Source organism: Oryctolagus cuniculus, chromosome 10 (assembly GCF_051225735.1).
Source record: "Oryctolagus cuniculus isolate XC-2025 breed Fujian yellow rabbit chromosome 10, ASM5122573v1, whole genome shotgun sequence".
In the NCBI taxonomy this organism is placed as follows: Eukaryota; Metazoa; Chordata; class Mammalia; order Lagomorpha; family Leporidae; genus Oryctolagus; species Oryctolagus cuniculus.
The window spans coordinates 42062754-42076573 of NC_142876.1; the positions used below are offsets into that span (position 1 = coordinate 42062754).

The 13820-nt window shown below is 46.1% G+C and overlaps 1 protein-coding gene across 1 annotated transcript in view; it reads right to left on the reverse strand.

Annotated features, from left to right (window-relative positions):
• Nucleotides 1-1233: 1233 nt before the first annotated feature.
• The window catches only part of GALNT1 (polypeptide N-acetylgalactosaminyltransferase 1), a 150302-nt gene continuing 137715 nt past the window's right edge, over nucleotides 1234-13820 (reverse strand). Inside the window, exon 13 of the mRNA XM_089305805.1 lies at nucleotides 1234-1771. Coding sequence (XP_089161931.1) covers nucleotides 1682-1771 — 90 coding nt within the window. The 3' untranslated portion in view covers nucleotides 1234-1681. The remainder of the gene's footprint in view (nucleotides 1772-13820) is intronic.

Here is a 13820-nt window from a genome sequence, read left to right on the forward strand (position 1 = left end):
TGTTCCCCCACATGGAATGCCATCCACTAAGCCTACAGCGTGTTCTTTTATGGCTTTGGAGCCCCGATCAAGTGTCCCCACCTCAGGCTGTGCACCTTCCCTGGAATGGCCCCTCCCCAGCTGTCGCTCTGCCGGCTGCTTTCATCTTCAAGGTTCATTCCTCATCGTTGACTTGTTCTTTTACCCACCCCCTTCCCCGCAGCATGTCAGCACCATGAGGGCAGGGAGCTGGCATTCAGACCCCTGGAGTGGTGTGAGAGAGGCAGCCCCCAGTGTCTATATAGTTGGTGAATTACTGAACAAATAAATCACAAGTGTCCACCAAGTAACGAGAATGAATTATTGTTCTGGATGGTATTTTTGACCTTGCCTTTCTGTTTCATGTCCTAATGCATTGCCCGGAACTTCCTGAACACTGTTAAATAGTAATGGTGATAGCAGGCATCCTTGTTTTGTTCTTGATTTAAATAGCAAAGTCTCTGGGGTTTTATCATTAAATATAATTTTGGCTATAGGTTTGAATAACCAGTTAAAGTTACAAGAACACTTTAGAGAAAGCATGTTAAACACATGCTTTTAAAACAAGTTATTAAGTTTCACCAAGCATCCTCCAGTCCAGTATATTCATATATTTTCTTCTGAGCCTGAGCTACATTTTGAGATAATCCCCCCCCACTTGGTTTAATCTAATATTGAATTCTATTTGATAATACTGGATTTTAAAAAAATTACTTGAGAGGCAGAGCGATGGACACACGGAGCTCCTACCCGTTGGTTCACTCCCCCAAATGCCTGCAGCAACTGGCCCAGCCCCAAACTGCGCGCTGGGGACACAATCCAGGTCTCCCGTGTGTGCAAAGACCTAACCACCTGAGCCATCACCTGCTGGCTCCCAGGCTGCACATGTGCAGGAAGCTGGAGTTGGGAGCAAGCCAGGACTCACACCAGGCGCTCCAGCATGGGATACAGGTATCTCGACTGGAGTCCAAACTACTAGACCAAACACTCATGCCATATGTAACACCATACCTAGGAGTTTGGGTTTGCAATCATGAGGGAAACTGGCTGAGACCTGTCCCTCTCCAGGTCCTCTGTCTTGTGTGAGCTTTCTTATCCCTGTATCTGTCCATGGTCTGTGGATCAACTGTTCCTGGCAGGCACATGCTAGTGTGGGGCGGAGTCAAGTGGGCTGGGATTAGTAACCATGGAATTGCCGAAGAGTGAATATTGTTCCATCCTCTGGTTTCTTTTAATAACAATTTTTAAAGATTCATTTATTTGAAATGCAGTGTAACAGGGAGAGAGGGGGAGAGACACAGAGAGTGACATCTTCCTTCCACTGGTTCACTCTCCAAATGTCTGCAATCGTCAGGGCTGGGCCAGGCCAAAGCCAGGAGCCAAGAACTCCATCCAGGTCTTCCACTTGGGTGGCAGGAACCTGTGTGCTTGGGCCATGGTTGGCTGCCTCCCAGGTGCATTAACAGGGAGCTAGATCAACAGTGCAGAGCAGCCAGGCGCTCTGATGGGGGATGCAGGCTTCTCAAGGGGCAGCCTAACCCCCTGTGCCGCATCACCCACACGTCCCCAGCCCACAGGCAGTTTTCAGTTTTAAATGTTTCCTTGGTACAGTCCAATTAAGTCATGCATCAGTTAAGGGACACTAGATTTAGATACTTCTGGATTAGAACCTGTTCCAGCTGCCCGTGGTCTGATCTGGTACACAGCCTGGACCAGCTACCCTTGCCACATGCTCCAGCCGCAGCAGCAGAAGCTGAGGACAAAGAAGGGGAAAAAATCAGTTGTTAATGTGTTTTAACTTCACAGCGAGGTAGACATTTTATTTTTTTTTAAGATTTTTTGGGGGGATTTATTTATTTGAGAGGCAGAGATGCAGAGAGAGAGAGAGAGGGAGAAAGATCTTTCATTCACTGGTTCACTACTCAAATGGCTGTAACAGCTGGAGCTGGGCCAATCTGAAGCCAGGAGCTTCTTCCAGGTCTCCTGCACAGGGGCCCAAGCACATAGGCTGTCTTCTGCTTTCGCAGGCCATTAGCAGAGAGCTGGATCGGAAGAGGAGCAGCTGGGACATGAACCAGCGCCTCAGGTGGAGGCTTAGCCTACTATGCCACAGTGTTGGCCTCAAGGAAGGCATCTTAGAGATGGCACAGCTCCTGGGAGGCCCCTGGGAAGTTAAAGGTGCCTCAGCTGCTAGGTGGCCCGCTTTGGGTTTGAACCCATGGCAGCCTGACTCGAGACCTGTGCTCTCTCCACTGTGTCACGCTGTCTCCTCCCTTAGTCTTGGCCTCTCAGAGACTCTGTCCCCAGCCCCCGCTGGAAGTGTGACACAGTGCTGCCTGCTGTCCTGAGATCTGGCAAAGGCCCAGAGTTGAGGACGGAGTAAAAAGTTCTTCACGGCCTGTGAGGCAGGAGCTCAGGCCTTGGTGCAGGCACAGATCCATACCAGGTCCGACCCCAGACTCTGAAAGCAAAGGGGTGGGGGGAGAGGGGGCAGCCTTTTAGAGAAGCCTCAGCCCCTCCCCTCGCCCAGAGCGTTGCCTGGAGGCATCTGCTCAGGTATGGGCTGGCTAAGGTTCCTGCTACCACCTGAGCAGCAGAGATTATACAGTGACAGGGGCCCAGCGGAGGGGGCCTGGCTCCTGAGAGTCAAGTGGGACCAGCACCTGGAGGTTGACCCCAGAAGCCTTCCCCCGACCTGGGCAACACACACACTGGAGGTCCAGGGCAGGGAAGGACACGGGGGAACCGACCGGGAGATGCCCCCACCAACTCGGCTGCCACCAAACCCTGCAGGAAGGAGGGTGGCAGAGAGGATGAGCTGTGACTTTAGATCAAGGTCAGAAAGTAGCACCTGAAAGTGGCTAAAAAGTTGTGGACTTAGGCCAAAGTGTTGAGGGGCCGCTCCCAAATGGAGGGGGCACCCGAAAGATAGCTGCGGGGTAGTTACAGGAGCAAGCTCCAGCCCAGTATAGGTTGCAGCCACTGTTCCTGACCCACCCCCTGCCACTCGCCTGCTCCGCCCACCAAGTGCAAGTCCCCTGGGAAGTCCTGGCTGGCTGGGGCAATCCAGTCATGACCTTGGCCACACCCTTCAGTTGGATTCATTGGCTGTGAACTCTTAGCTCAAACACACAGCCAATCCAAACAGGCACCCAGAGATGGCTTCAGTCCTCCTGGCTGTGTGGCCAGGCCAGCGTCTCCTGGGAGCAAGGGCTCTTCCGTCTGGGAGAGCTTTTGCTGAATAAACTTTGTGCTTTGTGACCAGTGCTCAAAGTGTCTGCAAAGAAAGCAATGAGGAAATACAGCTAAGGAGGAAGCACAGACAGGAAAATAAGACAGAGTCAGGTTGATGCCAAGAGTCCGGTGCAGTGGCCGGGGGATGAGCAGGAACGGAGCTCTGGGTTTCTAGCGGTCAAGATGAGGGAACTCCTCAGTGTCCCCAGCGGCCAGAGTGAGCGCTCTCAAGGTCTTCAGGAAGAGAGCCTGGAGGGAGTTACTAGGGCGATCCTGGTGCAGAGGCACTGGGCCACAGGACGATGACGTCCTTGTGGTCAGCACAGTGGTTTTTCCGACTTCATTTGGCCCTAAAGGATTCACGTAAACCTGTCGGTGTATTCTCAGCCCCTCTTCCAACTGCTAGATGATTGGCAAGTGTCCCCAACCAAGCAATGAGCTGTGATAAGTGTTCTGAAAAGAGTGAGGTTCTAGAAAAGGTTTACTTGCCTCTACGAGGAGATGGCTTTTCTCCCTCTGAGTGTGGTTGTGCCCAGATGTGATGCCTGGACATGCCACCGCCTTTTTATGTGCACTTTGCAGATGAGGCTTCCAAAGAGGAGAGTGGGTCCTAAATTGGGGAATTGAGTGCATTTATATTCAAGTTCATTGTTGATAAGTAATGCTTTAGTCTTGTCATTTAAAGATTTTCTTCCGTGTTTTTGGAATATCTTCTGGTATTTTCCTAGTAGGTTTTATACTTTGACATGTTTTAGCGATGATGGTTACCTTGCACTTGCTTTCTGTATGTAGGATTCTCTTAAGCATCCTTTATAAAGTCCTTCAGGTGGTGATGAATTCCTTCAGGTTTTGCTAGTCTTGGAAAGTCCTTATTTCTCTTTTATTTACAAAGCATAGCTTTGCTGGGTATAGTATTCCTGCTTGCCAGATTTCCTTGCAGAATTTGGAATATATCACTTCATTCCCTCCTCACCTGTAAAGTCTTTGCTAAGAAATCTGCTGTTAGTGTAATGTGGGTGACGTAAGTCCGACAACGCTTTTCTCTGGCAGATTTTAGAATTCTCTCTTTGTGCGGTACTTTTGAGAGTTTGACTACAGTGTGCTATAGTGAGGGTCTTTGCTGGTCGTGTCTATAGGGTTGTCCTATGGGCCTCCTGTGCGTGGGTGTTCATCTCTCTCAAGGTTGAAGAGATTTCTAGGAACTATTTCACTGAGCAGGTTTTCTCTGCCTTTGCTCCTCCTCCCATGCTCAGGGATGCCTGGAATTCTAACATTTGTTGTTTTAATGTCCCAGCCTTGGGTACATTTTTTAAATTTCACTTCCTTTCGCTTTTTGGGTCCATGTGGGATATTTCAAAAGCCCTGTCTTCAAGTTCTTGACATTCTTCTGCTTGATCAGGTCTGTTTTTGAGACTTTTGAGTGTATCTTTTTCTACTTATTAAATTATTCATTTCCAAGGTTTCTGTTTGGTTCTTTTTCAAGAATTCTCTCTCTTTGCTGAATTTCTTATCACATGCATTACTTTCCTGATTTCATTCAGCCATCTGTCTGTCTTTTCTTGTATCTCAATGAACAGCTGCATAATTGCTCTTTTGAATTCTTTAGCAGGCATTTAGTCAATCTCCTTCTCTCTAGAGGCTGTCACTAAAGCATTGTTGTGTACCATTGGGTGCATAATAGCGCCTTGCTTTTTCAGACTTCCACTCCCTATGTTGATAACTGCATCTGGCACATCAGTTGTTCTATTACTTTTAGTGAGTGCCTTTTGCAGCGAAAGGCTGTTTCCTGAAGAGGCGCCTCTGGGTGATGGTGTGTTGGGCTGTTTCACCCTTAGCTACAGTTGGATGCTGTAGCCATCTCCCTATATCTTCTTCCACAGCAAACAACGGCAGTGGCAGTGTGGGCATGGCGTGCAGAGGTGCATGGGTTTTAATAGCAGCCTACAGTGCAGGGTCTTAGGCTATGGGGGCACTGGCTCTCAGTCTGCCGTGGCTTGAGTAGTGGGAGTGCCAGCCCACAATCCCAAGGCAGTTGATTGGGTGCCTGCATTGGCAGTAGCATGGCTGGGATCGAAGTAACATCAGCTCCAAGGCAGAGGTATGTGGGTCCTGTGATGAAACCCCAGGTTTTTTTTTTTTTTTTTTTCAAAGACAGAGTTACAGAGCGAGGTAGAGACAGAGAGAGAGGTCTTCCATCTGCCAGTTCACTCCCCAGATGGCCGCAACTGCCGGAGCTGCACCAATCCAAAGCCAGGAACCTCCTCCGGGTCTCCTTTATATGGGTGCAGGGGCCCAAGGACTTGAGCCATCTTCCACTGCACTCCCAGGCCATAGCAGAGAGCTGGGCTGGAAGAGGGGCAGCCGGGACTAGAACCGGCGCCCATATAGGATGCCGGTACCTCAGGCCGGGACTTTAACCCGCTGTGCCATACCACTGGCCCCGAAACCCCAGGTTTCTATGCTATGTCTGGCACCCATCTCCTTTTTTTTCCTGCCCAAGATGACCATTGCTCTCTCCATGGTGCCTGAGGTTGGAGATAAATGGAATAAGTAGTCCTGTGTCTGATAGGAAGCTGAGTTGCACCTGAGTCTTGGAGCCATGGGGCCCTGAACTGTCTAGCGGATGCATGCCAAGCCTCTCTCTACAAGGCTGGAGGTGAGGCAGTTTGAAATTTTCCTCCCTCCCACCGAGGTGCAGGTCTCCATCTGTTGCTGGTGCACGTCTGGAGTCTCCTGCAAGTACTGCGCCAGGGATAGAGGCCTGTGGGCTGCATCTGCTGTTGGGTCTGAGCTTCAAGGCAGCGCTCTGCACACACTTAGCAGCCCTACTCCTGTGGCTGGCGTCTTGCTCCTCGCTGTCTGCTGGGGACTGAAGTGGTATGGCGGAAGTACTAACTCAGACACCCAGGCTGGCAGTAAGCTGGATCACACCTGGGTCTTAGTCACCAGGCCCTACTCAGTCTCAGGGTGCTCACCAGGCCCACCCAAGGCTAGGTAGGATATAGGCCAAATTGAGTCCATTCCAGGGGGCAATGTCTCCCTGATGCCAGGGCAGATCTAAAGGCTTAGTCTGTGAGCACTGGCTAGGGCAGAGAGACCTTTGGGCCTTATCTATGCTAGGTCTCAGCAGGGGAGGCCTGGCACTGAGACTGAATGCAGAGTCCCAGGTTCACCTCCCCCCTTACTCCCCAGCAGCTGGAACCTTGCTCCCTTGTCTACCCAAGGTTGCAGGAGGGTTGGTGGAGGTGTTCCTTGGCTGCCTGGCTAAGCAGCATCCAGAGGCTCAGTGTGCATATGCTAGCCTCGGGCAGGGACTGCTGGGGCCCTGTTCAGCTCTGGGTCTCCCTGTAGCAGACCTGGCACTGGGTCTCAAGTGACAAGTGTGGCCTGCCTTCTCCCTCCCCTCAGTGAGAACCATCTCTTTCTACACTGTGTTACTAGGAGCTGGGGAGGGGTGATGCAGGCAGCTCTTTGCTTCCTGTCTTCTTTACTATGCCTTTTCTTATTATTATACCAAAGCCAAGCGCTGTGGTCCCCCACCCGTCTTCCATAGCTCTTGTGATGGTGACTTGGTGTATAAATAGCTGCTTAAAATGTTGGCTCAGAGAGGAGACAGTCACGGGTGCACCTTAACTGCCATCTTGCTCTGCCCCCTCCACTTCCCGGATTCCTAAGTGTTCTGTGTTTCTGTCGTCGTTGGAAGTATTTATCACTTGTAGTATTCTTCATTCCCTCTTGTAAATTTGAATTTCCTTTCAGCATAAAGAAGTTCTTTTGATATCCCTTATCATCTGCAGAAAATGTTTTTATTTTACCTTCAGATGTTTCAGGTTCATTATATATTATATGTAACATAATATACCTAATTTATTACATACATAATACATTTATTTATTTGAAAGAGTTAGAAGGAGAGTCAGAGAGAGAGAGATCTTCCATCCACTGGCTCACTCCCCAAATGGCTGCAACAACTGGGGCTGGGCCAGGCCAAAGCCAGGAGCCAGGAGCTTCTTCCAGGTCTCCCATGTAGGTGGCCAGAGCCCAGGGACTTGGACCATCTTCCACTGCTTCCCAAGCACATTAGCAGGGAGCTGGATAGTAAGCAGAGCAGCTGGGACTAAAACCAGCACCCACATGGGATGCTGACACTGCAGGTGGTGGCTCAACCTGCTGCACTACAGCACTGGCCCTTCATTTACTTTTTTTTGAAAAAAGATTTTTTTGTTATTGGAGAGGCAGTGTTACTGAGACAGAAAGATCTTTCATCTGCTGGCTCACTCCCCAGATGGCTGTGATGGCCAGAAACAGAACCCAGGAGCCAGAAGCTTCTCCTATGTGGTGGCAGGGGTTCAAGTGCTTGGGCCATCTTCCTAGGTGTGTTAGCAGGGAGCTGGATCACAAGTGGAGCAGCTGGAATTCAAACTGTAGCCCATATGGGATGCCGTCATCACAGGCACTGGCTTAACTTGCTACACTACAATGCCAGCCGCTGTTCATTTACTTTTTAAAACACACTATTCAGAGGCTGATGTCCTGGTGCAGTGGGTTAAGCCAGTGCCTGTGATGCTGGCAACCCACATGAGCACTGGTTCAAGTCCCATTGCTCCCATTCTGATCCAGCTCCTTGGCCGTCGCAGCCATTTGGGGGAGTGTCCCCTCTCTCTAATCTAGTTCTGCCTTCCAAGTAAATAAATATTTTTTAAAATATACAATTCAATGGTTTGTGCAACATGTCTACTATCTAATCGCAGAATACCTTCATAATCTCAAAAACAAGCCATGTGTCTGTTTCATGTTTCCAGTCATCCCCTACTTCTTCTTACCTCTGACCCTGCCAACTACTAATCTGATTTTGGTCTCCATGGCTGCTCATTCTGAACATTCCATAAACATAAGATCATATGATCCATATCTGGCTTCTTGCATGTAGCATATTTTCCATGTTGTACATCCATGTTGCAGCATACATCAGTACTTCATTCCTTTTTTTTAAAGATAGATTTATTTATTTATTTATTTATTTTTATTTATTTATTTTTTGACAGGCAGAGTGGACAGTGAGAGAGAGAAAGAGAGAAAGGTCTTCCTTTTGCTGTTGGCAGTGTTACTGAGACAGAAAGATCTTTCATCTGCTGGCTCACTCCCCAGATGGCTGTGATGGCCAGAAACAGAACCCAGGAGCCAGAAGCTTCTCCTATGTGGTGGCAGGGGTTCAAGTGCTTGGGCCATCTTCCTAGGTGTGTTAGCGGCCGGCGCAATGCTCTGATCCGAAGGCAGGAGCCAGGTGCTTATCCTGGTCTCCCATGTGGGTGCAGGGCCCAAGCACTTGGGCCATCCTCCACTGCACTCCCAGGCCACAGCAGAGAGCTGGCCTGGAAGAGGAGCAACCAGGACAGAATCCGGCGCCCCAACCAGGACTAGAACCTGGGGTGCCGGCGCCACTAGGTGGAGGATTAACCTATTGAGCCACGGCGCCGGCAATACTTCATTCCTTTTTAAAAACATTATTCGAAAAACACATAAAATTTACCTCCTCACCATTTTTACAAGTACAGCTCAAGAATGTTAACACAATCACATTGTTGTAAAACAAATCTTTGGAACATTTTTATCTTGCAAATCTGAGACCCAATGCCCATTAAATCTTTTCTGTACTCACCTCAGTTCTTAGTAGCAACCATTCTTTGTATTTTTATGAATTTGATTAACTTAGAACATAGTAGAATATGTACAGAAGCAGAATAATACGTTATTTGCCTTTTTGTCACTTTCACTTAGCATAACATCCCCAGGGTTCATCCATATTTATCATGTGACAGGATTTCCTTCTTTTCTAAAGAATGAATAATATCTCATCATATGTCTGTGGCATCTTTTGTTTATCCACTCATCTGTCAGTAGATGTTTGGGTTGATTCTGCCTCTGTGCATTGTGAATGATGCTATGAACATGGATGTGCAAATATCTCTTTGAGATCTGCTCGCAATTCTTTTGGGAATATAACGAGAGAAGGCATTGCTGGATCACATAGTAGCTATATTTTTAATTTTTTTGTGGAACCTCCATACTATTTTCCGTAGCAAGTGTACCATTTTAGAATCACATCAGTAGTATAGGTGGGTTATAATCCTCATCAATATATGCTGTTTTTTAAAAAAAAGGTTTATTTATTTGAAAGTCAGAGTGACAGAGGAGAGACAGAGATCTTTCATCCATTGGTTTACTCCCTACATGACTATAATGGCTTAAGCCAGGTCAGGCTGAAGCCAGGAGCCTGGAATTCCATTTGGATCTCCTACATGGGTGGCAGGAGCCAAGTACTTGGACCATCATCTGCCACATTCCCAGGTGCTTTAGCGGGGAGCTGGATTGAAAGCGGAGCAGCTAGCACTCTGATATGGGATATCTGTGCCACAAGCGACAACTTAACCCACTGCATCACAGCATCAACATCTATGTTGCTTATTTTTTTTTTTTAAATAGTAGCCATCTTAAAAAATGTGAAAGAAATTTCTCATTATGATTTTGATTTGCATTTCTCTGTTTATTAGTGGTGCTGAGTTGAGGTAGGGTCTTCCAAAGGGAAGGTGAGGACCCTCCCAGAACAAAGAAAAGGACAAGGTAGCGCAACCAGTAACTATGTATGCATGCACAACCCTATAGCCTTAAAGTACCCAACTGGAAGGTATGTAACCATATAAGGGAGTCAAAGAAACTAAGATTGTATATAAGGCAATGCCTGAGGCCCAGTCTTGTGTCTCTGTCCAAGAATTTCACCACAGAGTATCTTTTCATCTGTTTGATGGCCATTTACCTGCCATCTTAGGAGAAACGTCTATTCAAGTCCTTGGTCTATTTTTAAATAAAGGTATTTTAAAGATTTATTTATTTATTTGAAAGAGTGAATTACAGAGAGAAAGGAGAGACAAATCTTCCATCTGCTGGTTCACTCCCCAGATAGCTGCAATGGCTGGGACTGGGTGAAGCCAAAAACAGGACCCTGGAAATCAGTCTCCCAAAGTGGGTGCCAGGGCCCAAGTATTTGGCCATCTTCCACTTCTCTCCCAGTTGCATTAGTGGGCAGCTGGATCGGGAAGCTGGGACTCGAACCATCACCCATATGGGATGATGGTGTCATAGGTGGCAGCTTAACCTGCTGCGCTACAATGCCAGCCTCAAACACTATTTGCTTTTTCATTGTTCTAGTGCCAGCATTGTAATACAGCAGGTTAAGCCACTGCCTGCAATGCTGGCATCCCATATAGGTGCCAGTTCAAGTCCTGGCTGCTCCATTTCTGATACAGCTCCTTGTTAATGGCCTGGAAAAAGCAGCAGAAAATAGCTCAAGTGTTTGGGCATCTGCCACCCAACTGGAGGACCCAGATGCAGTTCCAGGCTCCTGGTTTTGGTTTGGCCCAGCCCTGGCTGTTGTGGCCATTTGAGGAATGAATCTGTGGATGGAAGATCTCGCTCTCTTGTACCTCTCTGTCTCTCTGTAATTCTGCCTTTCAAATAAATAAATAAACAAAATTTTTTTTAAAAAATAAATACAAGAATTTTTTTATACTGAATATTTATTCCCTATAAGATACAGGATTTGCAAATGTTATTGTCCTTTTGGTACACAAAAGTTTTTAAGTTTGAAGCAGTTCCATTTATCTATTTTTGCTTTTGTTGCCCATGCTTTTAGTGTTATGTCTAAGAAATCATTGCTAAGTTCAATGTCACAAAACTTTCCCTTTATGTATTCTTGTAATTTATAATTTTAGGTCATACACTTAAGACTTTAAGTAAATTTATTTATATAAGTGGAACATATTTCATGTATTTCATATGTGATTTTTTAAAAAAATTATTTATTTGTTTGAAAGGCAGAGATAGAAGAAGAAAGAGAGAGAGAGAGATTGAGATCGAGATCTCGTCCATGTGTTGGTTCACTCCCCAAATGGATGCCACAGCTGTGGCTGGGCCACACAAAAGCAAGGAGCCAGGAGCCTCTTCTGGATCTCCCATGTGGGTGCAGGGTCCCAAGGACTTGGGTCATATTCCACTGCTTTCCCAGGTGCATTAGCAGGGAACTGGATTGGAAGTAGAGCAGCCACGACTTGAACCAGCACCCATATGGGCAGTAGCTTTACTCACTACACCACAGCACCAGCCCCTTCTATATACAGTTCTAAGAGCATTTTGCTACTTCCCTCCCTCCCTTACATCCTCCTTCCCCTTTCTCTTTGCTTTCTTATTTTTCTTTTAATTTTTGTGTTGACATCTTTTTTAAAAAAAAATTTATTTATTTATTTGAAAGTCAGAGTTACAGAGAGAGAGGAGAGGCAGAGAGAGACAGAGAGAGGTCTTCCATCCACTGGTTCACTCCCCAATTGGCTGCAGTGGCCAGAGTTGAGCCGATCTGAAGCCAAGAGCCAGGAGCTTCTTCTGAGTCTCCCATGTGGTTGCAGGAGCCCAAGGACTTGGGCCATCTTATGCTTTCCCAGGCCATAACAGAGAGCTGGATCCGAAGTGGAATAGCTGGGTCTCGAACCAATACCCATATGGGATGCCAGTGCTTCAGGCCAGGGCGTTAACCCACTGTGCCACAGTGCCAGCCCCGTGATGACATACTTTCAATTAACTTTATAATCATCAGCTTAATGCTCTACTAAATAGAGAATTCAACAAGTGGTTAAGTAGAAAGACCACTGTTCCTCAGGAGTATAGACAAGGGCTATATACAATAATCAAATTTCAAGATGGCATTTTCCTCATATGCAGTATACTTTTTTGCATTTTATATATTAGTTACCACTAATCAGAGAAAACATGATATTTGTCTTTCTGGATCTGGCTTTTTTTGTGAAGTGTAGTGGTGTACAGTTGAGTCCATTTTGCTGCCAAAAATTGAATTTCATTCTTTTTTTAATGGCTGAGTTGTATTCTATGGTGTATATATACCACATTTTCTTTATCTAGTCATCAGGTGATGGATGGACATCTGGGTTGATTCCATATCTTAGCTATTGTGAATTGAGCTGCTATAATCATGGGTGTACAGATAACATTTCATATCCTGATTGATTTCATTTCCTTCGGGTAAATTCCCAGGAGTGGAATGGCTGGGTCGTATGGTAGATCTTTTTTCAGATATCTGAGCAAACTATACTGTCTTCCATAAAGGTTGTACTAGTTTACATTCCCACCAACTGTGTATTAGTGTACCTTTTCTTTCACATCCTTGCCAGCATTTGTTGTTTTCTGATTTTTGGATTATAGCCATTCTAACTGGGGTAAGGTGAAACCTCATTGTTGTTTTGATCTGCATTTCCCTGATGGCAAATGATCCTGAGCATCTTTTCATTTGTATGTTGGCCATGTGCATTTCATTCTTAGAAAAATGGCTGTTCATATCCTTAGCCCATTTCTTAACTGGATTGTTTATTTTGTTGTTGAGTTTCTTGAACTCCTTATATATTCTAGATATGGATCTTTTATCAGATGTATAGTTTGCAATTATTTTCTCGCATTCCGTTGGTTGCTTCTTCACATTATTGAGTGTTTCCTTTTATGTGCAGAAGCTTTTTAGCTTAATGTAATCCCATTTGTCTACTCTTGCTTTTATTGCCTGTGCTACTGGGATCTTATCCAAGAAGTCTTTGCCTAGACCAATGTCTTGCATTTTCTCCTAGGTTTCCCTCTAGTAATTTAATGGTTAGGTCTTAGGTTTAGATACTTGATCCGCTGTGAGTAGCTTTTAGTATAGGGTGTAAGGTAGGCATCTTATATCATACTTATGCATGCAGAGATCCAATCTTCCCAACACCATTTGTTGAAGAGACTATTCTCACTCCTGGGAGTGACTTTAGCTTATTTGTCAAAGATTAGTTGGTTGTAAATGCAAGGATTAATTTCTGGGGTTTCTTTTTTTTAACATATTTTAAAGAATTATTTTATTTATTTCAAAGAGTTATAGAGAGAGGTAGAGCCAGAGAGAGAGAGAGAGGTCTTCCATTCCACTGGTTCACTCCCCAAATGACTACAACAGCCGGAGCTGAGCTGATCCAAAGCGAGGAGCTTCTTCCAGGTCTCCCACGCGAGTGTAGGGGCCCAAGGACTTGGGCCATCTTCTACTGCTTTCCCAGGCCATAAGAGAGAGCTGGATCAGAAGAGGAGCAGCCAGGACTTGAACTGGCACCCATCTGTGATGCTGGCACTGCAGGCTGAGGCCTTACCCCACTGTGCCACAATGCCAGCCCAATTTCTGGGGTTTCTAATCTGTTCTATCGATCCACAAGTCTACTTCTGTGCCAGTATCAGGCTGTTTTGATTATAGCTGCCTCGTTGTGTGTCTTGAAATCTGATATGATGCCCCAGCTTTGTTTTTATTGTTTAAATTGCTTTAGATATTCAGAGTCTCATTTGTTTCCATATGAATTTTAGGATCATTTTTTTTTTCTAGACCCAATTTGGTATTTTGATAGGGATTGCATTCAATCTGTAAATTGCCTTGTGTAGTATGGACATTTTGATGATATTGATTCTTCTAATCCATAAGCATGGACGATTCTTCCATTTTT